This window comes from Natrix helvetica (genome assembly GCF_964273705.1).
Source record: "Natrix helvetica genome assembly, chromosome: 2".
NCBI classification, from domain to species: domain Eukaryota; kingdom Metazoa; phylum Chordata; class Lepidosauria; order Squamata; family Natricidae; genus Natrix; species Natrix helvetica.
The window spans coordinates 231,379,039-231,405,359 of record NC_138552.1 but is presented as its reverse complement, the minus strand read 5'-3'; the positions used below and the strand labels follow the sequence as shown (position 1 = coordinate 231,405,359).

Sequence of the window (26,321 nt, the reverse complement as noted above, 5' to 3'; positions counted from 1 at the left end):
TTCCCGAAAGTGACCTGTGTGACACAAAAACAATTTGAGTACAGGTATATAATTTAGGGATACATTCCTCCCCCAGGCTTGTTTGGATTTCTGCATGGAATTATAGTGATCAGCCTGGATATTCCTACTTTTTACCCAAGATGCCTCTGATAAGGGGTAGCCCTTCCACTTGATTAAGTATTTGAGTTGTCGCCTATGCCACCTCGAATCAAGGACTCGTTGAACTTCATAATGGGTTTGCCCCCCTATAGGGCCTGGGGGCTCCTGGGGTAGTGGTCTCAGAGTGGATCCGATCACGGGTTTTAAGAGGCTACTATGAAACGCTGGGTATATCTTCCCCAACAATTGAGGCAGTTTCAATGCACTGTGACTGGGTTGATGATCTTTACTATGGGGAATGGTCCCATAAATTTTGGCTCCAGTTTCTTGCTAGGCAGCTTTAATCTCAAATATTTTGTGGAGAGGTAAACCTTCTCTCCCAACCGGAATGGCCATTGCGGAGCCCGGTGTTTATCTGCCTGTTTCTTATAGGTTTGTGCCGCTTTAGCCAGTGCTTTTTTGACATTTTCCCAGGTTGCTTTCAGCATCGACATCCAATCAGTCCAGCAGACTGAGGAGGGGGAGATTCCTTGGATACTCAGGCATTGGGACAAAATCCATGCCGCTCACTACTTTGAATGGCGTGAGTCCTGTGCTACTGTGAACAGCATTATTGTATGCAATCTCAGCAAAAGATAAGAGGTCTGCCCAATTGGACTGCTGATAGTTCACATAGCACCTCAGGTACTGCTCTGGGCAGCTGCCTGCTGCGTGGGAGAGGCACTGGTTGCAGTTTCGGGCTCCTTCTCCTTCTATTGGGTAGAAGAGGGGGGCTGCGCTCCAGTCTGTGTCTCTTCCCCTCAACAGGATCAGATGTTCCTCCCCTGTCTTTTGGGCGGCATGATGGTCCATGATCAGCAAGGGTGGTCTGGTCAAAATCCTCCCTCTGTTGCTCCATTGCACTCTCCAGGGGTTCCATCTGGGGCTTTGGGAGCCTGGCTTGTGCCAGTCCCACCTTCAGTCACCCTTGCCAGCTTGCTTGAGACCCTTCCCTGTATCTGGAGACTAGGGTAAGGGAACTCTACTTTAGCTGCCTTAGGGGCTAATTTCCACTACTACTCATTCTTTCTTGCTTCTGCTGCTGGGAAAGGCATTGCTGCTTGGCATTGCCACATACCTCCAGCTGCAATCAGTCTCTTTCTTCAGCCTCCTGTTTCCTGATTTCCCCTCCAAATACCACAAATATTGGGGGAGTGCTCGGAGGGCCCGGGATTCAGGTAACCCGGAAATCTTGATTGAATTTTTAAGAGTCAATTGCGACGCTCTGTGAGTTCCCAAGGGATGACCTAATTAATTTACGAGCCTCGAGACTAATTTTAAAAAAAACCCATTCATTTATTAGGATCAACATCTTGGCATGATCTTCTGTGGAGCCGTAACTGGCTTCCGCTTAATTGTGTTTGAACTTTATCCCTCTATCTCCTCCCTTCTGTCATGTGTCATAAATCATATTCACGAACTAGGTTGTAGAAATATCAGATCCCACTCTGGCCGAAGGTATGCATGGAATCCTCCCTCGAATGCCAGCCTGATAATAGTCATAGCAACGCTTTACAAGTTGACAATGATGTTGAATTAGTTGCATTCTGCACATCTGTCTACCAACTTCAGGCTAAGCTCTGTTTGGTTTGTGGCTGTATCTGATTTTTGCAACATGCCCTAGGCCACAGGTGTCACATTGTGACATTTTGCGACGTTTTTCCCCTTTGCAGAGCTGAGGTGGGAGTAGCCTGCACATGACACATCTGGCCCGCAGGCTGCCAGTTTGACACCCTGCCCTAGTCTTTCTCTCACTCAACTCATACCAAAGCTACCCTCTGCATGCAGAGAATTGTGCTATGAGATGACATCCAGTGTCTTGGGTTATTGGGATTGAAGACAGGAGATCCAAGATTTTTATATTTCCAGAACAATATTCAAAAAGGGAAGTTATGTGTCGTGCCTTGTGGAAGGGAGATGTTTCTTAGATGAAAGTAAAATAAGGCCTAAGGACAGGGGAGATATATGAATTCCTGCCCCAGTTCTTATATGAAAAGGAATGGGCGTAGGAATTTTCCTGTTCATTTCCACCTTTGTTATATGAAATCTGAAGCTTTAATTGATTTATCATGATACATGTAAATAAAAGTACTCCTCAATTTATAACCATTCATTTGGTGAACATTCAGTTACAATGGCACTGAAAAAAGTGACTTATGACATGACCTTGCACTTACGACTGTCGCAGTATCCCCATGCTCATGTGATTAAAATTGGGTGCTTGACAACCAGCATGTGTTCATGCAATTGCAGCATCTCAGGGTCACTTGATCCCTATCTGTGGACTTCCCAGCCAGCTTCCAACAATCAGTAAACCAGATTAACGACCACATGATTCACTTAACAACCACAGTGAATTGGTTTATATAGCAAAAAGTCATAAGATTGGGCATAACTCATTTAATCACCTCCTTGTTTAGCAAGGGAAGTTCTGGTCCCAATTCTGGTCATAAGTCAAGGTCTATGTGCATACTACAGACACATGTAGCTGCTCTGTAGAAAAACTCTATAATTAATGAGAAATTTGATCCATAGATTGCATTCTGTTGTCCCTTCTCAATAACAAAAGTTTTTAACTTTTTACTTTACTTTACTTTACTTTTATTTGTGCTTATAGACCGCCCCCTCTCCCATAAGGGACTCGGGGCGGTGTACAGTCCATTCAAAAATACATCACATGAATAGTTAAAATTAGATAGTTAAATTATTAAATAGATAGATATAGATATGGAGGAGGTTAAAAAGAACTGTACAGCTAAGTAAAGTGTCTAAAATATAGTTTTAAAAACCCCTAAAAAATATCCCATAGATTAAATTTAAAAACAATTCCCTAAAATACCAGTTAAAAATATATCTGCCGGGAGGTAAAAGTTATGAATGTGCCAGTTATGAATGTGAATAACTTTTCTGCTTATTTCAGTGGTTTCTACTAATGGTCAGAGAGGGAACTGTGATTCTTGGCAAGATTAACCATAAAGCAAAATATTAATATTTTGAGATGCTAGAGCTGTTAATGATTGTGCTGGTGAGCATCTTGAATAAAAATAGTCTTTGATGTAGAGGAAATGTGTGATGTGTCTTTCCTTGATTGTAATCATTGGCAGTGGACTATAAATAAATATTTAAAGTTTCCCCTTAGTGATGGCCCTGTTGGAAGGGGCTCTATGACAATTCACCATGGGCACCTCACTGCAGGCAATTCATCATGGCCATCTCACCACAGGACAACTTGCTGTAGAACAAGAGTTACACTAATATCAAATAAATGGTGGAATACAATCAACAAAGAAAGGGTGCAAAAGAAAGGACAGAATGAAATGTGAATGGCGAAAATTAAAGTAATTTTTACTTATTTTAAATAATTAAATAGAATTGTCAAATTGTCCCACAGCAAGTTGGCTATGTTCATGGTGAGTTGGTTATGGCAAGTTAGTTGCAGTGAGTTGGCCATGGTGTGTTCGCCACAGCAAGTTGGCTGTGGCAAGTTGTCCCATTCCCATTGCATGGAGCCTACTCATTCTGGGAGCTGTTGCTTTACATGAGTCTAGAAATCCCAGTCCCTTTGTCTTCTGTTGGTTGTAACATTGTAGTTGGCATAATTGTCTACCTTGCACCTGCTTTTCTGCCTTGCATCTGCTTCCTGCTTGAATTATTTTGTTGTCCTTAAGGATTTCATTGATTAGTTGCTGGAAGGAAAGATTATTTTTCTTATTCTCATTCCTATAAACAGCATATATAATATGCTTCTTCCACTTCTATCCTCAAAACAATCCCATGAGAAAGTTCAACTGAGAGACCTTGATTGGCCCAAACTACCCACAGGGACTGGATCCTAAATCTGTCCCTTCCCAGTCCAGCAACCATTATATCACACTACCTCTTAAAATGACCTTTCTGGAAGGGAGAGTTATTTTATCATTGGAAAAAGCTTAATAACTGGCACATTACCAAAAATTGCAGCGCCATGAATAGTTTGCCTGATGCTAGTTGCAGAATGAGTTGGAGTGGATTTGTTGTTGTTATTTTCTAGCGTACAGTCGTAATCATTTTATGTGCCAGTGATAGGCTAACACCTATTACATTCCTTTGACAACCCAAAACTGGACAGCTGAGAGACGAAGCAAGTCCGAGATAACAAACTTCTTGTCTTTGATATATTATGGTATTGCTAAAAAGAGAGAGAACAGTTTATTTGGATGCATGATGTTTTCTCTCATCTGTGTGCTTTCTGTTTTCTCAGAATTGTGGCTGAGCTACATTAGTCTTTAGAAGAAGCTTAGGGACAGTTGATTATATTAACAGATAAATTGTAAACCTAATAGTTTAAGCTTTGTAAGTGATTTACTGGTGGTTACACATTTACCCCATGTTTATTGATCAATAAATTAGATGTATGTAAACCATACACGAATCAGTATTTGACAGGGAAGTTCTAAATGTTATTATCAGAACAGAATAGCAATCAGAATAAGAAAGTTGGAAGCGACCTTGGAGGACTTCTAGTCCAACCCACTGCTCATACAGGAAACTCTATACCATTTCAGACAAATGGTTGTCCAATCCCTTCTTAAAAACCTCCAGTGTTGGAGCACCCACAACTTCTGGAGACAAGTTTTCACAGTAGTATTGTGGTCTTGTTGGTGTTTATCTTTCTCCAAGGCTACATTTCCCCTTCCATCTTTGTGTGAATTTTGCTTTCTGAACCACACAGTCGACTCAAGGGAATACAGGTGCTTTGCATGAGATCAGTCTAATGAAAGCCATTCCTAAAACAGATTTACTTTAAACAACAAGGCAAGTAAAAGCAAACATTATCCAAGATTTGATTCAATAGCAAGCCATTGAATAAAAATAACAAGATATCGAATTGCGATGCCCAACTTTGGGTTAAGTTTAATATCAGGTACAGCAATTAAATTCTTCATCGACATTGCTTTTTATAGCAATTTTATTTAAAAACTTACATTTAAAAATATAATACAAAATGAAAAGTGCAGAAAAGTAGAAAAGAAATAAAAATAAGAATATAGTAGGAGAAAAAAAGAAATATATAAAAGAATGACTTCCCCTTTTATCACAAGTATAAATAATTTTAGTAACTTATAATTTTATCTTAATATATAACAAATGATCTCTTCTTTCCATATTCCATCTCTTATCTTTAAGCAATCCTTTAAAGCCTTATCATTTCAAACCTGATATCTGCAAAATCCCACTGAGGGTTACCAGAGATAATAATATAGCTATTTTAACCTTGATCAAATAAACCAACTTTATATTCTTTCCATTTACCTCTAATCATTTTGATCCTTAGTCCATTCAAATAATGGCCTAAAACTTGATTTCTTTTTATTTTGTTCTTTGTCCCTTCTCACAAAATATTTCTTTAACAAATCTCTTTTCTTAATTCAATATGAGTATGCCCTTGTGACTCAAGACAGGTAGAAACTATTGAACATGTTTTTCTATACTGCCAGATTTATACAGAACCTTGAAATGCTCTAGTTAGTCTATTACTGACTAGAAAAACAGGATACAATTACCAACACTATAAGCAATTTCTACTTTTGACATCAACCCTGAAATAATTCACAAGGTTCACATGTTTTAGGTGGTGGCATGATGGCTCAGGCAAATAATAATTAAGAACATTGGAACCTGCCTGAGTATAGACTGTCAGAAATGACTCTGGCTCAGCATTAACCATTGACTTTGGGGTGAATATTCTATGTCAACAGTTGAACTATATTTTTCTCAGGTTTGACAGTGGTCTGTAAAAGTTTATAATTTTTAAATATATTTTGGATAATTGTATTATTTATGAATATGTGTGTGTATTGTGTGAGTGTGTATGTGTTGGAGGGAGGAAGGAAGGGAGAATTGCATGTGAAAACATACAAGTATTTGTATAGTGCTTGTATTTTATACAACTATTCCAAATTTATATTATCCAGATTGCTAATTTTAATTTCTTCTTCCTTTAAATATTCTTTATATTTAATTCTAAAAATCTTACATTAAATTTATCTGGACCCTTGATCTATTTGTCCACACCATCCTACACCATCCTTTTGCTTATTTCAAAAGAAGTCTTTAAACTTATATTTAAAACTTCTTTTGCTAAGGATCGAAGGAAACTCACCCAATATTATAAAACCTATGAATCCAAAGGTTCCTAATAGCTGAAAAGCAGTTATCAAACAGTTTCCAAAAATGATTAGAAAATGGAACATTCAAAAGTGTCTTTTTAAAGGTGCTGTCCCTAGTTTGAGCAAGATGGCTATTCCCTCATCAGGGGAACCTATCAGAGCAATCTCTGTGTGAGGAGCAACTGTGTGGCACTTTTGGGCAATCTCAAGTGCTCTTCTTGCACAGAGAGGGATTATCAAAGAGTTGATCTAGTAGCTGACTCTTCATTCCACCACAGCCATTGGTTCTGCTTTTCACTGAGCTGCCATTTATTCCCTGAAAATCTCTTCCTCCGTATTCTTAGACACAAGAAGGTTAGATAAACATATTTACTGTCAAAAATTAGAAAACTATAAACACCAAGTTCTCCAAGAGAAATGCTACCTTGAATCATCAAAGTCTGACTTCTATATATTCGCTCTCAAGTTAATTTTGGGGCCTCTTCTTGCTATTTTTTTTTTTAAAAAACAAGTCAGTTTAGCTGTTTATTTTTTTCCTGGCCTTGCAGCTTTCTGCAACCCATTTGTCCACAAATAGCTTCATCTGAGATGAATGAGATAGATAGAATAGATGAATGAGAGAATCAAGTTCTACTTCACCCTTGTAGCAGAAATTACGGCTTCAAAAAGTAAAGTTTTATCAATTGACAAAAAAAAAGAGAAAGCAGAAAAAAAACTGTATTTGATTTTGGGTCACATTTTTCTAAAGGAAAAGCCATGTATTAATAATTTGGAGATCAAAAGGGAAAGGTATATGAGATGGTAATGTTCAGATTACTAAGCATGGGCTACACCAGTTTAATATAAAGGTACTCTGGCAGCGCAGTGGTTCAGTGGCTAAGACACTGAGCTTGTCGATCAGAAGGTCGGCGGTTCAGCGGTAACGGAGTGAGCTCCCATGACTTGTCCCAGCCTCTGCCAATTTAGCAGTTCGAAAGCATGTAAAAAAATGCAAGTAGAAAAATAGGAGCCACCTTTGGTGGGAAGGTAACAGGTAACAAAATTCCATGTGCCCTCGGCGTTTAGTCATCCCAGCCACATGACCACGGAGACGTCTTCGGACAATGCTGGCTCTTTGGCTTTGAAGCAGAGATGAGTACTGCCCCCTAGAGTCGGGAACAACTAGCACATATGTGCGAGGGGAACCTTTACCTTTACCTATTCCGGAAAAATCAGAAGAGTGAAGGCAGAAAATAGACTGTGTTAGTGAATTATGTTACAAATCAAAAGGGATTTCACAAAAGCTTAAGGCAAAACAAAAGATACAATTGGGGATGAAAGGAGAGAGAAAATGTCAGACTTTCCTGACTAGGACCTAACAGTAAATCCTTTATATAGCTGAATTAATTTTCTAGGCTTGGATTTGGCAAAAGTATCTCAGAAACACTTTAGCTAAATAAGAATATTTATTGCAAGTAAGAATGAAACCCAACAGAACAGTTGAATGTCCAATGGCAATGTGAGGCTGTAGGTACCTTTTATATACATGATGGTTCCGATCCATACCTCTTTCTTCCTGCCCTTCCTGAAATTTAATAAACTCTTTGCATGAGACTTGGTGGTCCAGAAGCTGACCAATTGTTTGGCGTTTACTTAAATTACATAATGTTTTACATAATTTCCAAACCTGGCCTGAGAACACCAGTCTCTTGATTTACAATAGTTCTCACAGAAATTATGTCAGTGGATCTTAAAAAGTACCTTTTATTGTTTTGGTTTCAAGGCAGAAATCAAAATTTGTACCAAGCAAAGGAATTTGTAAAGTAAAACTCAAAGGGAGCCAGTTGGAATGCATATTTCTCTAAAAGGAACTAGCAGGGCAGTTTTGGTTTTATCATCAATGTGAAAGCATACCCCCCCCTCCGGCCATCACCACCAAAATACAAAAATGTTTGGGACCAGAACAAAAATACAAGAGTTTACTTTGAAAACATGATGATTGCTATTGGCCCATCAATTTCATTTCTCAAGCCAGGAAGGTATTACAACAAAATATTGTTTTTAGGAACCCTAAGGATAATGGGAAAAAATCAGGAGTCTGGTATCAGCTTTTCTAACACATTTTATTAAAAGTATAAGTTTTCATAAACTTCATCAAATGTTATAGAGTGGCTAAAAAAATATAGGATTTCAACTGGAGTAAGGGGGAAGAAAGGGAGGGCAAGACAAGTTGCCTCTGCAAATGTAGATTAATGTGTGACAGATAGTATAAATTAACAATTATGATGTGTTCAAGAGCCATTGTGTTAGTCGAGACCTTATCAGATTGCCTGAAACCTTTAATATATATGAAGTCTGCAATCTCTCGCTCAAGGGTGTTGTGGAAGTCCAATTTTTCCAAAATAGACATTTGAGGTCTGCCATAGAGTGTGTCCTGGCAGGTTGAAATGCTGTTATTACTTTGTCCTTGTTTTGAGTTCCGATGTCAAACTTGTGTTCATTAATTTTTTGTGTGTAAAGTTTGTCCATGGAATCCAGAGGGACATTGCTGACAGGTGATGACATATTTCACACTAGAGGAAGAGCATGTGAAGATGCCTTTAATCTGATGTGTGCACTTGTTGGGGCTTGTGATGGTACTGTTAATGTAGATGTCAGGGCAAAGTAGATATCTGGGCTGGTTGCAGGGCCTGGATCCTATAGAAGGACCAATGTTGCTTGGGAGAATTCACTTCAGATTGAGTAGTTGTCTATATGAAAGTATGGACCTCTCATCCGATGCCTAAGAAAGGACAGTATCATTGTTCAGTTTGGTTGTAGTTTATAAATCATGTGTTGAGTAGTTTGAGTTATGGGTTGTAGGTGACAAGTATAATCTTTATTGTCATTGTACTTAAATACAACAAAATTAGTTGACAACCCACTATTGTTCTCTTGTTCTGTTTCTATAGCTAGTTTTATAGTAGGCCCTCCCTGGATATTGATCTGACTCTATTAACTTGTCTATTGATCTTCGTGGATGGTAATGCAGTCCCCTAAATGGTTTAATTCCATCAGTTGAGCAGCCCTATCAAGTGAGTCAAAACAAATGCAGTTGTAGTGTAGAGCTTGGCTATAAATGATAGACTTGGTGTGCATGGTGATCTGTAGGTTTTTTATATATAGGTAGTCCTTGATTTATGACTGTAACTGAGCCTGCAATTACAGTTGTAATTCATTATGGTTGTAAGTTGAGGTATCATACGAACAGATCCAATTTTTGATAGTGGCAGTTAAGCAAATCAATTTTCTCCAAAGTGTATTTTTTGCTTTTAAAAAATAGAAATAATGACAGAAACCAGCAAAAAAAACCATCACAAATTGTGGTCCCATGACTGTGCAACACTGCAAACTGTTGTCAAGGTAAGCAGTTGCCAAGATCCCAAAATGGAATCATGTGAACGTAGAGAGGCAGCCGTTGTAACTTCAAACAATAGGTCCTAAGTCGCTTTGGGGGGGGGGTCTCATAATTTGAACAGTGATTAAGTGACGAGTCATAGTCATGGATTACCTGTAATGCCTTTATATCTGCGTTGTTTTATGATCAAGGAAGTGGACATATCCCCTAGAGCTCTAATCTGAGGTTGATGATAGGGTATACAATTCCATCATGACTTTTATATTCATTTCCATAGGTCCAGAGGATGAAAATGCAATCAATGATAATATTCACCATTACTACCACTTTATGATATTTTCCTCTGATAGATTAGTATGATTCCCCTATAATGACAGCAATGGAGTAAATTCTTGCCAACAACATGGTGATTTTTTTTTCATCTCCACCATGACCTAGACTTTTCAAGGATAGTGACCTTCACTGTTCATTCAAATAAAGTTACCCTTGTATTACTGTATTGCAAAAGTACCTCAAAACAAGATATTGTTGCCCCAAAACTTACACCACCATCACCCTTCTCAGATACTGAATTGTAAGTAAGCTGAAAAGAAGATGCATGGTTAGAGAGATGTGGCAGACAGCGCTTCATTCCTGTTGCTAGAAGCTTTAGCAATGCTTAATTCCTATTATTATTCTTGCTTCCATTATAGCAGGATTAAGTGAGCATGTTGAGAATCCTGAGACCATCACATGAGCAGCAATGAATGCTAGAGGCAGCTTACATATTCACAAAGCGGTGGCAATGGGGGCATGGCCAATTACAAACTGATTGAAAAATAACCTCTTATGGGGCTGCCCTCTAGAAGCCCCATTTTGCCACCACCCCGCAACTTCCTAATAAAGCCATTCCTTGTATTTATTTTCTAAGAATATCTGTTATATCTATATGGTGTCGAGAAACATTGTTGTAAATTAAGGTGATATTGGTTGCCAGTGCTGTGCTTTGCATGATAGTAATTTTCATTTTTAAAAAAGTTAAGGAACTGTGGTGACACAGTAGTTAGAATGCAGTATTGCAGGCTAACGCTGCCCATAGCCAGGAGTTCAATCCTGACAGGGCTCAAGATTGACTCAGTCTTCCTTCCTTCCGAATTTGGCAAAATGAGGACCCAGATTGTTGGGGGAAAATATGCTGACAGCAAAGGCATATATTAGAGGACTAACCATAACATATGTGGGAAAGAGAAATAAACAAAGGAGTCAAGTGTGAAAGAAATTAGAAGAGAAGTATAGGAGGTTAGAGATGGAACTACAAAAAGAGCCACAAAAAAATAATATAAAAAAGTCAAATGGGCTTTAAAAAACATGAATTGAATTTAATAGACAAAGAAGACCTAGCCTAGAAAATTAGAAGTTTGAAACAAAACTTTTTTGAAAATGCAAATAAACCAGGAAGATGGCTGGCATATACACTAAAAAAGGTGAAAGAAAAGAAACTGATTTATCAACTAACAGATGAGGAAGGAACATTCTACTATCGGAATGATGATAAAAAGAAAATAATTCATGACTACTATGAGAAATTATATAATCAAGAAATAACTTCATTTGTTTCTTTTCAAACACTCTAGGGAGAAACAAAAGTTCTGAAACTGAAAAATCTACGACCCCATGACTATGCCAGTTATACATGTCAGGTATCTGTGAGAAATGTGTGTGGCATCCCTGATAAGACAGTCACCTTCGAGTTGACCAACACAACAGGTAAGTCACAGAAATCCAATAATAATGGGATTGGGAAATGGCTCCCACTCCCATCCATCAAGATCAACAGGGGAAGAAGCCCTTTTAAGGTTTTCTTCTTTTAAGAGATTAATGATGGCAAAAGAAATGGAGGAAAATTTGATCAGGAGTACCTCAGATTCCTTGGGGATCTTTCTAAGTAGATAAAAATGGTTTGGAGGAACGTGGGGCAGCTATTATGATAACTACCATTGTTTTCTCCAGTTCCGGTTGCTGAAGTCTGTCAGAGTCCACATGTGTGGAGAGAGGCGGTTTGCCAAATTTTAATAGCGCAACGTGATAATGTTTTGGAGGGTTTCAGTATTAAGTACTTGCCTCTTAATTTTGTTGTTTCTGGGCTGACTGTATTTTAAACTTTTATATTTGTTATTGTTTTTTTAATTTTGTTTGAATTCTATTCACTGCCACTAATTGAGATGGATCAGAGGTGGTATTCAGCAGGTTCTGACCAGTTCTGGAGAACCAGTAATTGAAATTTGGAGTAGTTTGGAGAACCGGTAAATACCACCTCTGACTCGCCCCGCCTCCATCTATTCTCTGCCTCCCGAGTCCCAGCTGATTGGGTGGGAATGGGAATTTTGCAGTATCCTTCCCCTGGAGTGGGAAGGGAATGGAGATTTTACAGTATCCTTCCCCTGCCACGCCCACCAAGCCACATCCACCAAGCCACGTCCACAGAACCGGTAGTAAAAAAAGTTTGACTCCCACCACTGAGATGGATCCATATGAAATGGATAAATAAATGCTGGGGGTCCTTGTGTGATCCACAAGCTGTTAATTTTCCACCTTTCCCCTTTACAAACTATATATGGATATCTAATTCTAACTTAACTTCTAATATTTCCCTATATTTGCACTTATGGAAACATTTTTTTTAAATTAAGTTTTGAGGATAAAATCTTATCACTGAAGAAGCTCTAGTTTTAGATCGAACAATACGATCTGGGTCATTTTGTGTTCTGAGTTGCTTCCTCCTTATTCTGTGATGTTTTAAAAATCAACCCCCAAAATGCTTTTAGAATTCATTTTCAAGTGTACTTTCTCTTGAGATACCATTCAATTTATCTCTCCAAAATGTTTGTTTTAAATATGTTTTGATACATTTTTTTGAAGTGCATCAGTGTGACCCTCAACAGAGGACATTTCTAGCTTTGTAGTCAGAGGTCTTTGAAGCCGGTGTGTTGAGAAGATAATAGGGTAGTTAGTGCTATCTCAGGGGTAGACATTCTTTTGTTTGGAAGCAGACAGGAAAGCCTGTCTTGCTTGATGTAAACAAGATGTTCCAGATGTTGAACTACAAGTCCCAGCAATTCTGGCCAAGCGTTGTCATTGTGTTGGATGTTGAGAGCTGCAGTTCAGCAACACTTGAAAAATAAAAAATGTCCCATCTCTTCTCTGAGCATTATTCCCACAACAAAGTTGTTCATAGTAAGGCTCACTGACTTAATTTCATTTAAGACACAACCTTTGGCTTGTGCTGAATTTCTACTCTCTCCAAATGCATTTTAAAATATAGCATGGAATGTGTAGATTGAGACCAAGGGCCTTTTACATGCAGAGCATGTGTTCTTTCAATGACATATGACTGGGGGATTAAGTGGTGGGCACCAGGTTTTAGGATTTAGCAGTGGTTCTTAGGAACAATCCTGGATAAGAAATTGAACTTGAGTTAACAAGGCAGAGAGATAGAAGAACCAATGCTAGTGTATTGAAAAATAAAGGAGAATATTTGTAGCTTGGGGTTGAAATGAGAGATTTTTAATGCTCTACGAGCTTGGTTGTTTTCTTGCAGATGTTTCATTATCCAAACTAGGTAACATCATTAGTACTAGTAAGGGGTGGGATTTGCTCTCAGTTTATATTTGAGTGACTGGCCCTGTCAGTTTTGGTAGGGTGATGTTAGAAGCTGTTTGGTTGGGCTGTTTACTGTTGGTTTGTTTGGCAGTTCCTTGATTGGGGTTTTCTTTACTTGATTGTTGGTCTGATGTTAATCTTGGAGTAAATTTATGCTCATCTGAATGCTGATTACTAGTGGTGAAGTGTTTTGGGCTTTTTGTTTCTTTTCGGCTTGTTGATTGTCTCTTTTGCATAGTATATAGACATTGTTTATATCTATGTGTTCTGAACCCCCTCTCCACGCCTGTGAATAAACCAGAACACAAGCTTGGCTGTTTGCCACTGTTTAATTACTGAGATAACGAATCCTTTGGCTGAGGGCCCACACAACTCACGTTCAATAGAGCAACCCAGATAATGAAGCAGCGCAGATAGTCCAAATGAGCAGACACGGCTAGGATACACAGATAGATTTTCTTAACTACTAATTCGAATGGTTGTTTCCTACAAATGTCCCCTCCCAACGCCTCACCTATAATCTTTCTTGGGAGGGGCCAATCCACAACCACCTGTGCTTAATCATCTTCTGTGAGTCTGCTTACGGAATTGCTGCTTCCGTTTTTCAGCCCTTCTCAATCTAGCATCAGGGACAAACTGCCTTTGATCCTCCCCACTGCTCCATGTCTCAGGCACCTCCTGGTGGCCAACCAGCCTCTCTGGTCCCTGCTCTGTGTCTGAACCCTGCACAGGGTCCTCCACATCGTCCAGGGCAGACTCATATGGTTCCTCACTATCCGAGTCCATCAGCAGCTCAACCGGATCCTGCTGGACCACAAGATCTATCTATGTATCTATTAATGGCTAATTTGTCAGAATGCCAGGCTTCTAGAAATTCCCTAGGTTTTGTTTTTTTTTTGGAGTTGACTTGGTTTAGGATGATTATAGTTTCTCATTTGAAACTATAGTTAAGTCTGTCCATATATTGTGAAATTAAAGAGTTTTCATGTCTTCATGAATGCATTCTGCCAATCTTTTGCCTATTTATCCTATGTAGTGGCTGTTGCGGTCATTGCAATTATGTTGTAGTTGATTCCTGTTTTTTTCTTTCTTCTGGGTTTGTTGGTGTTTGGTTTACTTAGGCCTTAATTGACTTGTGTGCTATGCTGATTACATGTGGTTGTAGTAGTCTGTTGGTGGTTTCTGAGAATTCTTGATGTATGACAGTGTTATTCTTTTTGGATCTTGTGTTGGTTGGGATATATTGGGTTGAGTGGTGAGGCACTTTTGTTAAAGTTGCATAAATATTCATTTAGTTGGAGTATAGATATTCTATTTCCTTTTTCTGTTGTTCAGGATTGCTGCAGTGAGTTTGTGCTCATCTAAGTAAAGTTTTTATGCAGCTTCTCTTGTGGGAAATGAAGCACTTGGTTGGTGTGAGTGGTTTTTCTGTATACTTTGGTTTCTAATTTGCCATTGTGGTCTCTGCTGATCAGAATGTCCAAAAAGGGTGAAGTGTTTTTATTGTTTTTATTGTTTGGATTCATTTGGAGATGTTAATAATTATGTGGGTATTCTCTAATTGGTCTTTTCTATTATGGTGAAGGTGTCATCTACCTATCTGCTCCATATTTTGGTTTGTATTTGTGGAAGCACTATGGCTTCTGGATTTTGCATAATGACCTCTGCTATAAGTCTTGAAAGAGGTGGTTCCATAGGTGTCCCTTTAATTTGTCGGTAAGTTTGCCCATTGGAGGTATATGGTTAGGAAAAGATTGATGAGCTCCATAATGCTGGCTGTTTCAACCTTCATGTATTTTGGTTAATTCAGATGTTCCACTGAATACTCCAGAATGTCACATTGACTATATTTGCTGTTGAATTTTCTTAGAGGCTCTTAATAAATAAGAAACAGGTTAAGAATGTCTGGAAAAATCAGATAAATCCTTCATTTCTTCCCCACAGCAATAAACTCTCTAAGATAATTCAGGCTGAGAGAATGACTAGTCCAAAATCAATCAATCAGTCTAGTGCAGTGATGGCGAACCTATGGCACGCGTGCCACAGGTGGCACACGGAGCCATTTGTCAGGGCACGCGAGGCGCTGCCCTGTAGGCTGGCATGCACGCATGCGCGCGCTGGCCAGCTGAGTTCACCTTTTTAAAAGCAATTTTTTGCCCTCCCCAGGCTCCAGAGGCTTTATAGGAGCCTGGGGAGGGCGAAAAGAGCCTCCCCCGCCTCCCCCCCCCTGGAGGCCCTCTGGAGGCTTCAGAGATCATCCAGAGGCTTCCCTGAAGCCTTCGGAACACTTAAAACAACCCTCCAAGCAAACTGGAAGTGCTCGGAGGGTCTTTTTAAGTGCTCCGAAGGCATCAGGGAAGCCTCTGGACAGTCCCTGAAGCCTTCGGAATGCTTAAAACGACCCTCCGAGCAAACCGAAGTCACTTCTGGTTTGCTCGGAGGATCGTTTTAAGCATTCCGAAGGCTTCAGGGAAGCCTCCGGACAGTCCCTTAAGCCTCCGGAGGCCCTCTGGGGGGGGGAAGGCTCTTTTCGCCCTCCCCAAGCTCCTATAAAGCCTCTGAAGCCTGGGGAGGGCGAAAAAGCATGTAAAAATGGGGGGGTGGCGCGTTGTGCACGCATGCGCACTGGGGGGGTCGCACATTGCATTATGGGTGCGGCACTCCCACACACGACCCCCCTGAGCTCCCCCCACTTGTGGCACGCGAACCAAAAAAGGTTCGCCATCGCTGGTCTAGTGAACTGTCTTTATTTATTTATCTAAAACATTTGTATAGCCAACCAATCTAAACCAAACTTTGGGTGCAAAATTCTTTGCAAACAAGAATAAACAACTATACATAACAATAAAAGCAAGAAACAAAAAAAAAAAACGAAAGCAGAAAAATCTGGCACCACAACCATACTTCTCTGATGCAACCCATACAATCTTCTTCTATTACTGAAGGTGACTTGAAAATGGGCTTCTTGATCCTAATCCAATGCTGTACATTACAGATAGTCCTCCATTTATGACCATTCATTGAGCAACCATTCAAAGTTACAGCAGCACTGAATACAGTTGACCACTTGAACTTACAACTGCATCCCCATGGTTATGGGATCATCATTTGGCCACTTGGCAATTGGCATATATTTACGATAATAGCAGAGTCCCAGGGTCACATGATCACCATTGGAAACCATTCCAGCTGACGTCTGGCAAGTACGGTCAATTGGGAAGCTGGTTTCACTTAACAACCATGTGATTTGCTTAACAGCCATGGCAAATATGGCGAAAAGGTCATACAATCAGGCACAACTCACTTCATGAGCCCATGGCTTATTAACACATGTTCCAGTCCCAATTGTGATTATGAGTTGAGGACTACCTTGAGGGGTCTTCAAGCCCCAGGTTATGGCCCACTATCAGGCCTATCTGGAACTGGGTCATGTGAGAGGAAGGCCAATGTGCACATGCACGCAGCTCAACTCATGTACAGTAAGTGGTGGGCCAGCATAAAGATGCACACAGCTCAGCTGCGTGCACCTGAACTGCATGTGCATGCCACCCATCATTTGAGTGAGTTGAGCTGAGAGCGTGTGTGCATTGGTTCACTATCATGAGGCCCGATTCTCCTCTTCCCACCTCTAGCCAGATTGCTAAACTGCAAAGATTGGGGACTAGCTGCTCTATACCACATTGGCTCTTCAACTATTTTCTTAGAATAGCAAATGCAGCCTGAACAAATGATGTTATTGCGGGTTATCTTGTTTTGAGATGAGAGAATAGATGAACTCCTTTGCAACTCAGACTGAATGCCTCGGTAGAAATCTTTTTGTGCCAGTTAAATTCAGGTAGAATGAGTGCTTTCCCCGCATTCTGTACTTTAATGCATCAAATCTTTGAATCATATCTCAAACCATAACTTTGGATTTATCCAAAAAGTATCACTCTTTTCTGTTTTTGAGATTCCGGTTTGTGAACGCAAGAAACCATTGTAATTCTGCATGCACGTCCAGTTTTTCCCTTACCATTCTATTATTAATGGTTTTACAATTAGGAGGTCCAGAGATTTGGCAGCTCATAGTTGAGGCAGGGCAAGGCAGGGACAGGATTCTTTTTCTCGGTCTTGATTTCAACACGATTAAACCACAACAAAGGAGAACTCTCCTGCAGTTATATTGCAGCAAATTGGACTTCAAAGAGAATTGAAAGTGACTCTTTGTTTTTATTGCTTCCCTCCTCCCTTTGCTCCTCAACTCACTTACCAGCAAGGTGTTTGTGTGTGAGTTGTTTTTGAGAGAGGGGGGGATGAGGGAGGGAGGGAGAGAGAAAGAGAGAGAGAGAGAGAGAGAACAAAAGTAATTGCCACAGGTTGCAAATAAATTAGATTTATCTTCTGCATAACAATGGCTGCACGTTGTTAGTCTCCATCTGCTCACTGCAAGAGGATGCGATCTGAGGTGGGCCCACAGCTGAACTTGGAGTTTGTGCTATCTAGTCAGAACTCAGAAGCCTGGAGAGATGCTGCCGGCACTTTTACATGGTGCAGGGAGCTGATTTATGGATTCCTTTTGGCCCAGTTATACATATAAACAAGCTCATTTTTTTGACATAATGGAAAACAAAATGTTGCTACACAGGGTTTTAACTATCAAGGCTGGGAAACTGACATAAAAGAAAATACATACTTTTGAATGGTTGCCTAAACTAGTGCTTCAGGAACTTTTTTTGTTGATAGCAAAGCCCATCAGGGTAGAAAAAAATGCTTTATTTGCATTTCTTCACATCAAAAATCAACAGCTTTCATTTTAGGTCATAAACTATTCCATACCGTTTTTTATTCTTTAGCCATGTAACTATTTTATTGAAAATGGGAAATAAAAAAATATATCTAAATTTCCCATTAAAAGCAGGAGAAATAACACTTCACATTTTTACAGATGCTGAAAACCAACAAAACAATATAAAGTCCAATTTGTGGTTAACCATTCCTTAATCCAAATATCATGCATTCTTGATGGGTAGAATAGCCCAGTATTCCCTCTCTCAATTTTCCATTTAATGGACCACATTTATATGCTCTCACTTTTGAAAGGATTCCTTTGGTGTTTTCAAATTCAAAAATGTAGTCAAAAAGTAATACCTGTGTTTCCCTGAAAATAAGACTCAGTCTTATATTTTTGGGGGCCCCAAAATAAGCCCTAGTGCTTATTTTGAAACACGATTTCAGATTAATCACCTGGCTGGGCACCCCAACTCCAGGCGCACACACAAGAGGTGGCAAGTATGCAGAGACCGATGGTATCCAGCAGCAGCTACTACCCATTGGTCCCTTGATTGGTGCACTCTGGGACTGCGCAGCCGATGCAGCACAGGTGAGTTGATTACTTGTCCAAGCAGCAGGTGGAGGCAGAGGTCGGGGGGAGGCAGGAGACTTGGACATGCTACATGGGCTGCGGGAAAGCCGAGAGTCGGTCGGCTGGAGCAGGTGGCTGGCCATGGGAGGCTCATCTTCATGCGACAGCATTGGCAGCAGAAAGAGGCAGAGGCACGGGGCAGAAGACAGGTGATCCCGACAAGCTGCCTTTCTGTAGGCAAGTCAAGAGACACAAAGACAAGCCTTCCACGGACACTTGCCAGCTCTGGCCCACAGGCTCTCAGGTTTCCCCTCGCCCACACGGAGTGTCCAGATCGCTTTCCACCCTCCCCCCACCTCTGCCTCCACCTGCTGCTTGGACAGGTAAACAACTCATCTGCACTGCATAGGCTGTGACCAATGTTCCCTCTAAGATGTGCGGCTGCGCACGTGGCAAGAAAACACCGTGCAGTAGTTTTCATCTGCCACGCATTGATTTCTACTGCCACAGGCTCCAGAAGCTGGGGAAGTCCTTGCCGCCCGCAAAGGACCTCCCTGGACTTGTTTGATGAGCATGGGGTGACTGACGGTAGTTGTGAAGCCCCAAAGCACCCGCCGCCACCGGAATAACTGCTGCCACCTCCTCCTCCTCTAACAGCACTGCCGGATTTGCCGCCCGGCGCTGCGGCTGAGGTGAAGCCGGCAAAGCTCCAGCTGGCATCCCCGCGCATGGCAGCAGCGCCTCCCCCTCTGCTCGGAGCACCTGAGCTGAGCCCCACATCACCCCTGCCCCCTCCTCTCTGCTATGCTTTTGAGGAGCCATGGACCCCAGCTCAGGTACTCCAAGCAGAGGGGGAGGTGCCGCTGCCACGGGTGGGGGGCCCAGCGGGAGCTTTGCCACCTTCACCTCAGCCGCAGCGCCAGGCAGCAAATGTGGTGGTCCTGTTGGAGGAGGAAGAGGTGGTGGTGGCAGCAGTTATTCTGGTGGCGGCGGGGGCTCGTCAGCATCTTCAGCTGCAGCCTTGCCCATGATGAAGAAACCAAAGATGGAGCAGATCCATGCAGATGACGTCGCTGCAACATGACTGGAGGAGGAATTCTGGGAATTGAAGTCCACAAGTCTTAAAGCTGTTAGGTTTGAAGACTCCTGCGTTTTTTTTCCCTAAAGGGTTAGGGGTACAAGGATCTTGTAACTTGACAGCTTTAAGACTTGCACACTTCAATGCCAGAGTTCCTGAGCCAACATGACTGGAGGAGGAATTCTGGGAGTTGAAGTCCACAAGTCTTAAAGCTGTCAGGTTTGAAGACCCCTGGGGTTTTTTCCTAAAGGGTTAGGGGTGCAAGGATCTTGTAACTTGACAGCTTTAAGACTTGCACACTTCAATGCCAGAGTTCCTGAGCCAACATGACTGGAGGAGGAATTCTGGGAGTTGAAGTCCACAAGTCTTAAAGCTGTCAGGTTTGAAGACCCCTGGTTTTTTTTCTAAAGGGTTAGGGGTGCAAGGGTCTTGTAACTTGACAGCTTTAAGACTTGCGTGCTTCAAATGCCAGAGTTTCTGAGCCAAAATTTTGGTTGCTAAGCAGGAGCATTGTAATGTGATACTGATATTATATAACACTTTTAATTAAGCAGGTACCTTGAAGAAACATAACTTTGAGTTTCAAATAATGCTGATTTCGTTGTTATCTTAGGTGACGTCTGTGAAAAAAATTCAGGTGCTCAGGCATGAAAATGTGCCGCTCAAACACTATACTTTTCTGCTCACATTGAAAAACAATTAGAGGGAATTGGCTGTGACTGGTTCAGGACACCATCAGCCCATGCATACCTGCCACCTCCTGTGATGGCCATGCCCACCCCATTAACTAGGGCTTATTTTTTGGATGGGGCTTATATTAGGTGCACGTTTAAAAATTAGGCTATGGCTTATTTTGGGGTAGGTCCTATTTTTGGAGAAACAAGGAAGTAAAACAATTGAAGGACAAACCTTGAAAGTGGCAGTGGGTTACGTGGATTTTAAAATTTAAAACATGCTAGTTGTGTAACTTTAGATTTAAAAGTGAAATTAATTTTTTCCTGGAGGGAGAGGGAGGGAGAGGGAGGGAGGGAGGTCACCCAGTTGGCTTTCCTGTCTCTGGCAGGATTGAAATTCACAGTCTTCCTGCCTCTAATCCATGGTCTTACTTTACCTATTACATTGCATTGATTTTCCCAACAGATTGGATATAATTGGCCAGTGTTTCACTTGTGTCAGTCTATGCATTTTAGAATTCAGACAAGGAATATTAGTTTTTAGTGTCCAAACGTAAGCCAATCAGTCTGGATGTGGGAAAAATCAGAATAGTTGTGAAATATGTATTTTCGGGGCCCTGTAAGAGAACAGCCTTCCTGCTTTTTTGTTTGTCTGAAGTAGAAATTCAGAGCAAATCCACTATAGGTCATTAACACAAGGCCCAGAAAGAAGAGATGGTAGAAATAATGATGTCATTAAATCAAGCTTTATGAATATGTAATGATGCCTTATTTTGCGTTATTACAGCTGTTACTTAAAACATGCCTCAGCCATTGTCCCATTGATTGTTAATTTCTGAGCTCCGTGTGAAGTCTCTGATGACTCCCCAGAAGGAGCTTTAAAGGGCCTTTGAGAGATTAAACAGAAAACAGAGAGAAAAGCCTTTTGGATCTGTATCTGGGGATGTTGAAGAAAAGGAATTAATCAGAAGGGTTGAGGTTAAGCATTCTAAAGCAGAGGAGCTGCCCATTCATAATATGACTCCTTACATAAAGGGGAGGCTCAAAGATTTGTGAATGAGCTTAGAGCCCAGCATTTGATATGCATGGCAGTTAAAGAAAGAGCTCTAGAGGTTAGCAATAATTGCTAGGAGGAGGAGGCAGGGCACGGGATGTGGGATGTGGGGGAAAGATATTAACAAGTTAAATGTGTTCTGTTCTTTCATTTGCTATAACGGGATGCTACTTGGAATTAAATCCTCAAGAAAGGCTTTTTGCTCTGCATGGCAGGTAAAGGGAATTTGCAGTAGATAGTGTCATCACAAACTGTGATTGGGAATGTCTAATAATTCTTTGTGTCACATTTTGAAGATCCCTGTGTTTATAACTCCAGTGCAAGAAATGGCATCAAGTCTAAATGAGTTCATATCTCTGCAGAAAGGCAGTATAAGCTTTATGGGTCTCCCTAACCTGACGGTGCATAAATAGCCTTGCTGAGGGAGGATGATAGGTGTTGTGGCTCTGAAGGCACCAGATTATAGGACTGTAAACTCTAATACGCTCTAACAGTGGTGATACGTCATACATTTAAGGCAGTGGTGGGTTTCAATTCATTTTACTTCCGGTTCACTCGTGCGATGCTTCTGCGCACCACTACCGGTTTGCCCGATACGGGGCAAACCGGCAGAAACCCCCCTCTGATTTAAGGAAAACAGACCATACATTATTAATCTATATCCCAGCAATAATTTAATCTATTAGAGAGATCTGAAGCCTGTAAAGCAACAATTCGGTTATGCAATGGGAGTAAAAAAAAAACAAAATAATTGGTTGGGATTGATGGAAATTACAGTGCAATAATATCTGAAAAGCCAGGAGTTGGCCTTGGCAAAAGGTGAAGTTCAGAGAGAGGCATTCTCTTTCTTCCCAATATATAATTCAGGGGTGTCCAAACTTGGGAACTTTAAGACTTGTGGACTTCAACTCCCAGAATTCCCCAGCCAGCTATGCTGGCTGGGGAATTCTGGGAGTTGAAGTCCACAAGTCTTAAAGTTCCCAAGTTTGGACACCCCTGATATAATTTGTCAAGCTGATCAGCAAAGCACAAACGTACCTTTTTGAGCTTAGCGCTGTTGTATACCTCCAGTTTTCATCTGTATGTTTTTGAAACTGACTGGGGTCTTAGTTTGAGATATTTGAGAGTTACCATCTGACTGGATTACAAGCACAGCAGGGGTGGGCTGCTGGAGGTTCACAGGGGTTTGGGAGAACCTCTACTTAAGATTCTGTGCAGTTTGGAGAACCCCCAAATCCCACACCTGGCTGGCCCTGCCCACCCTGCCCCGCCCCTCCCAGGAGTCCCCACGCAGCCCATTTTGGATGCAGGTAAGTGCAGGGCACATGTGGAGGCCTGGGGAAGGTGAAAAATGGGCCTACCAGAAGTTTGGGAAGGCCTCCTGAGGGTCTCCGGAGCCTGAGGTGGCTGTTTTTGCCCTCCCAGAGGCTCGAGGAAAGCCTCTGAAGCCTGGTGTGGGCAAAAGGCCTCCCCCACCCCCCTGGTCGCCATGGTGCAAGAGGCCAACTAGGCTACACCCACCATGCCCACCCAGCAACCGGACAGAGAACCCCCTGCTAAAAATGTTTGAAGTCCACCCCTGAAGCATAGTATGTTTTTTTAAAAAAATCTAGGCTCATGAGCCTTTCTTTTGTTTATATTGCAAAATGTGCCAATTCATATTTCCTAGAATTGAATCTTCATATCTTTTTTTAAAAAAAAATCTCTCTTTTTCTTTCTCTCTCTCTCTTTCCTATAGCTCCACCAGCTCTAAAACTATCTGTGAATGAGACTTTAGTGGTAAATCCAGGGGATAATGTTACCATATACTGTTCGTTAACAGGCGGGGATCCTTTGCCTCAGGTAGTCTGGTCTCACTCCCCTGGTCCTCTGCCTCTGAACAGCCTGATCCAAGGGGGCAATCTTACCATCTGGGCCATTCAAACTGAAGATTCAGGTTATTACAACTGTACAGCCATCAACAATGTGGGGAATCCAGCCAAGAAGACAGTGAACCTATTGGTGCGATGTACGTCTTTCTATTAATCTAATTGGGGATGGAGCCTGAATTTCCAGCTCACTTTGTTCCTTTTAAAGATTGGAATAAATTTAAGACTGGTACTTCAGGACAGATTATTAACCAAGCTTGATTTTATATGATTTTAGCTTCCTTTCTTCCATTCCTCATAATTTTCAGGTTTGTTTTCAACACATACTGTAAGTGTGTACATGTACGCATACACAAACATGTTGCTTCACACTAAGTTACATTGAAAGGAGAGGGGTTTTTGATGGGAGATGGATGCAAACAAATAAGTTTTCTTGTGCTCTTTAAAACTCTTCCCTCTCTCCTTGTTTTTCTCCTGAGTTCTTTAGTCATCAGAGTTCTTTTCTGTCAGAGCGATTACTCTCACCACATTCCATTTATTGATGGACAAATTAATACATTACATTTGCAAAGAAGCATAAGGTAGCCTGTTCAAAAATCACATTTGTATCCCTCTCTTATCAAGAATGAAATTAAAGCAAGGAGGGGAAGGATATTCTGTCCCCCCTGCATCAGAGGTAGATTGCTCCTGGTTCGGCCCGGATCGAGCAAACCAGTAGTAGTGGCTGTGGGAGGTTCCGCCCACCCGCCTGGACTCTGCTGTGCATGTGCAGAAGCGTCGTACGTGAGCACAAGTACATCCACTAGTGAACCAGTAGTAAAAAAATTGGCAACCCTACTCTTCCCTGCATCATAGATTCAGTGAAAACAACTTTTCAGAATTATTTCTGCCTAAGAAGAGGAGATGCTGTTAAACAGCACGTTAAATTCTGTTGAATGTAAGAATGTGAATTACATGTTTTAGTTTTTGTGTTACGTAGTTACTCAATCAGGATATGACATGACACAACATGACGTGATATGACCTATTTTGACCATTTGAAAATCAGGCACTGATATAGTAATACGGTTTCGTCTTTGTATTTGCTCCAGCCATGAAGAATGTAACTTTCCAGATCACCCCTGATGTCATCAAAGAGAGTGAAACCATCCAGCTAGGGCAGGACCTGAAGCTCTCATGCCATGTGGATGCTGTCCCACAAGAAAAAGTTTTCTACTTCTGGTATAAGAATGGGAAGCTGGCCAAATTCTCGGATCGAGTAGTTGTCATCAAAAATGATCCCGAACTTCCCCCTGTGACGAGCAGCCTAGAGATAATTGATCTCCGTTTCACGGACTATGGTACATACCTGTGTGTGGCATCTTTCCAAGGAGCCCCCATCCCTGACCTTAGTGTCGAGGTCAACATTTCTTCAGAAACAGGTAAATTTTCATCTAATTTTTAACTTATCCAAGAGCCTGATTAAAGATAGAACACAGTTAAAAAAGAATGTACGCTTTAATCAAAATCTATCCCAGGAGCTTCATAAAGAGCCTAAGCTCTGTTTACCAGATAGGTAGATTAGCTTTAATCACAAGATAAATCCTTTTCAAATTATTTGGAGGGTTTAAGATGGAAGACTGCACTGCTATGCAACTTCTTTCTCTCTCTTCCAATTTTTTTTGTTTTCAGATAAACGAGTACAGAAAAAGTCAGGCTGAATAAATTTATATCTAATATTTCATAATCGATATTATGTTGTTGTTTTTATCCAATTTTTTATTTCTATTTCTTTAAAGCACACCAAAACATTCAAAACATAAAGGCATAAGAGTATATAGCATGTTAAAGTGAAGGACAGATTCATCTTTGAACAGTTCCCTGCACAATAGAAACTTCTCTGCCTATAGATCAGTAGTAAATTGGGGAGAAGGGATAGGAAGGGTGTAACCATTTAGCCATGCAAAGTGGTTATGAGAAAGAGTAATTCTGTGATATTCTTTGAGGATGATATTACTAATGCCTTGGGAAGTTCTGGGGAAGAGCCAAATTTGATATGGCACTAACTACATCACTGAAACTAGATCAGGGTTTTAAAATAAATGTAATGGAGGTGGACGATGACATTTATCAAGGATAAATCCAAGGGGAAATTATTGAAACTTACCATCTTTAGGTCCCAGCCCCCTCCTCCACATGCGCTGTGATGCTTTGGTTCGGTTTTTGAAAAAAAAATACCTTGTTTGTGCTAGCGGGTTTTGTTTGTTTTATTTATTTTAGCTCAAAACCATCCAAAGCGACATTTCTGTTGGGATTACCTGCCCTCCCTATGTACTGTTGTCCCATTGAAAATAACCTTCATACTTATTGACTAAAACAAACAGTGGTTTAGTTTCTAATGATTCGCTTAACATCACACCTATTTCGTTTCTCAGAGGGATTCAGAGGTAAGGCAGGTAGAGAACAGAGCTTTCTGAAGTATGTTTGCAACAAAGGTCACAGGTGCCTATCAGAGAAATGATGAGAATGCTAGCAGTCCACTTAAAACAAGTTTCCAAAAGAAAATCCTTGGCGAGGCTCCTACCACAGAGAAATTCAGAAGCAATCTGAATGGAGTATGGAACTGTAAACACACACACACACAAACACACACATGTACACCAAACAAGAATATAGAAAATAAGAACTAGAGATACAAGAAAGAAATTGACAAAGAAAAACATGCACCTGTGCCTTTCACACTCCTTTCTATCCAGTAATCTTAAACTTTTCTCCATAAGCTCATTTTTAATCACCAGATCCCAAGATCACCAATTCATTCTTCTCTTTCTCTCTCTCTTTTTTCAGTAAAGAGTCCATGTAAAGTTCTGACAGCTGTAAAAAAAATTTTTTTTAATGGGTTTTGAAAAATGCTTTACCACGTCCGTACAGAAGTGTGGATCTTTCCCTTAGTTTGACCACAGATAGGAATGGTGGTGTATTTATTCCCTGGTTTTCTGAATCTTCTTCCCCTCATAAGATTGAG

At 40.9% G+C, this 26,321-nt stretch overlaps 1 protein-coding gene across 1 annotated transcript in view; it reads left to right on the top strand.

Annotated features, from left to right (window-relative positions):
- The window catches only part of MDGA1 (MAM domain containing glycosylphosphatidylinositol anchor 1), a 341,865-nt gene that overhangs the window by 126,785 nt on the left and 188,759 nt on the right, over window positions 1–26,321 (top strand). The window contains exons 5-7 of the mRNA XM_081942783.1: window positions 11,277–11,409; window positions 23,188–23,457; window positions 24,409–24,738. Coding sequence (XP_081798909.1) covers window positions 11,277–11,409; window positions 23,188–23,457; window positions 24,409–24,738 — 733 coding nt within the window. The remainder of the gene's footprint in view (window positions 1–11,276; window positions 11,410–23,187; window positions 23,458–24,408; window positions 24,739–26,321) is intronic.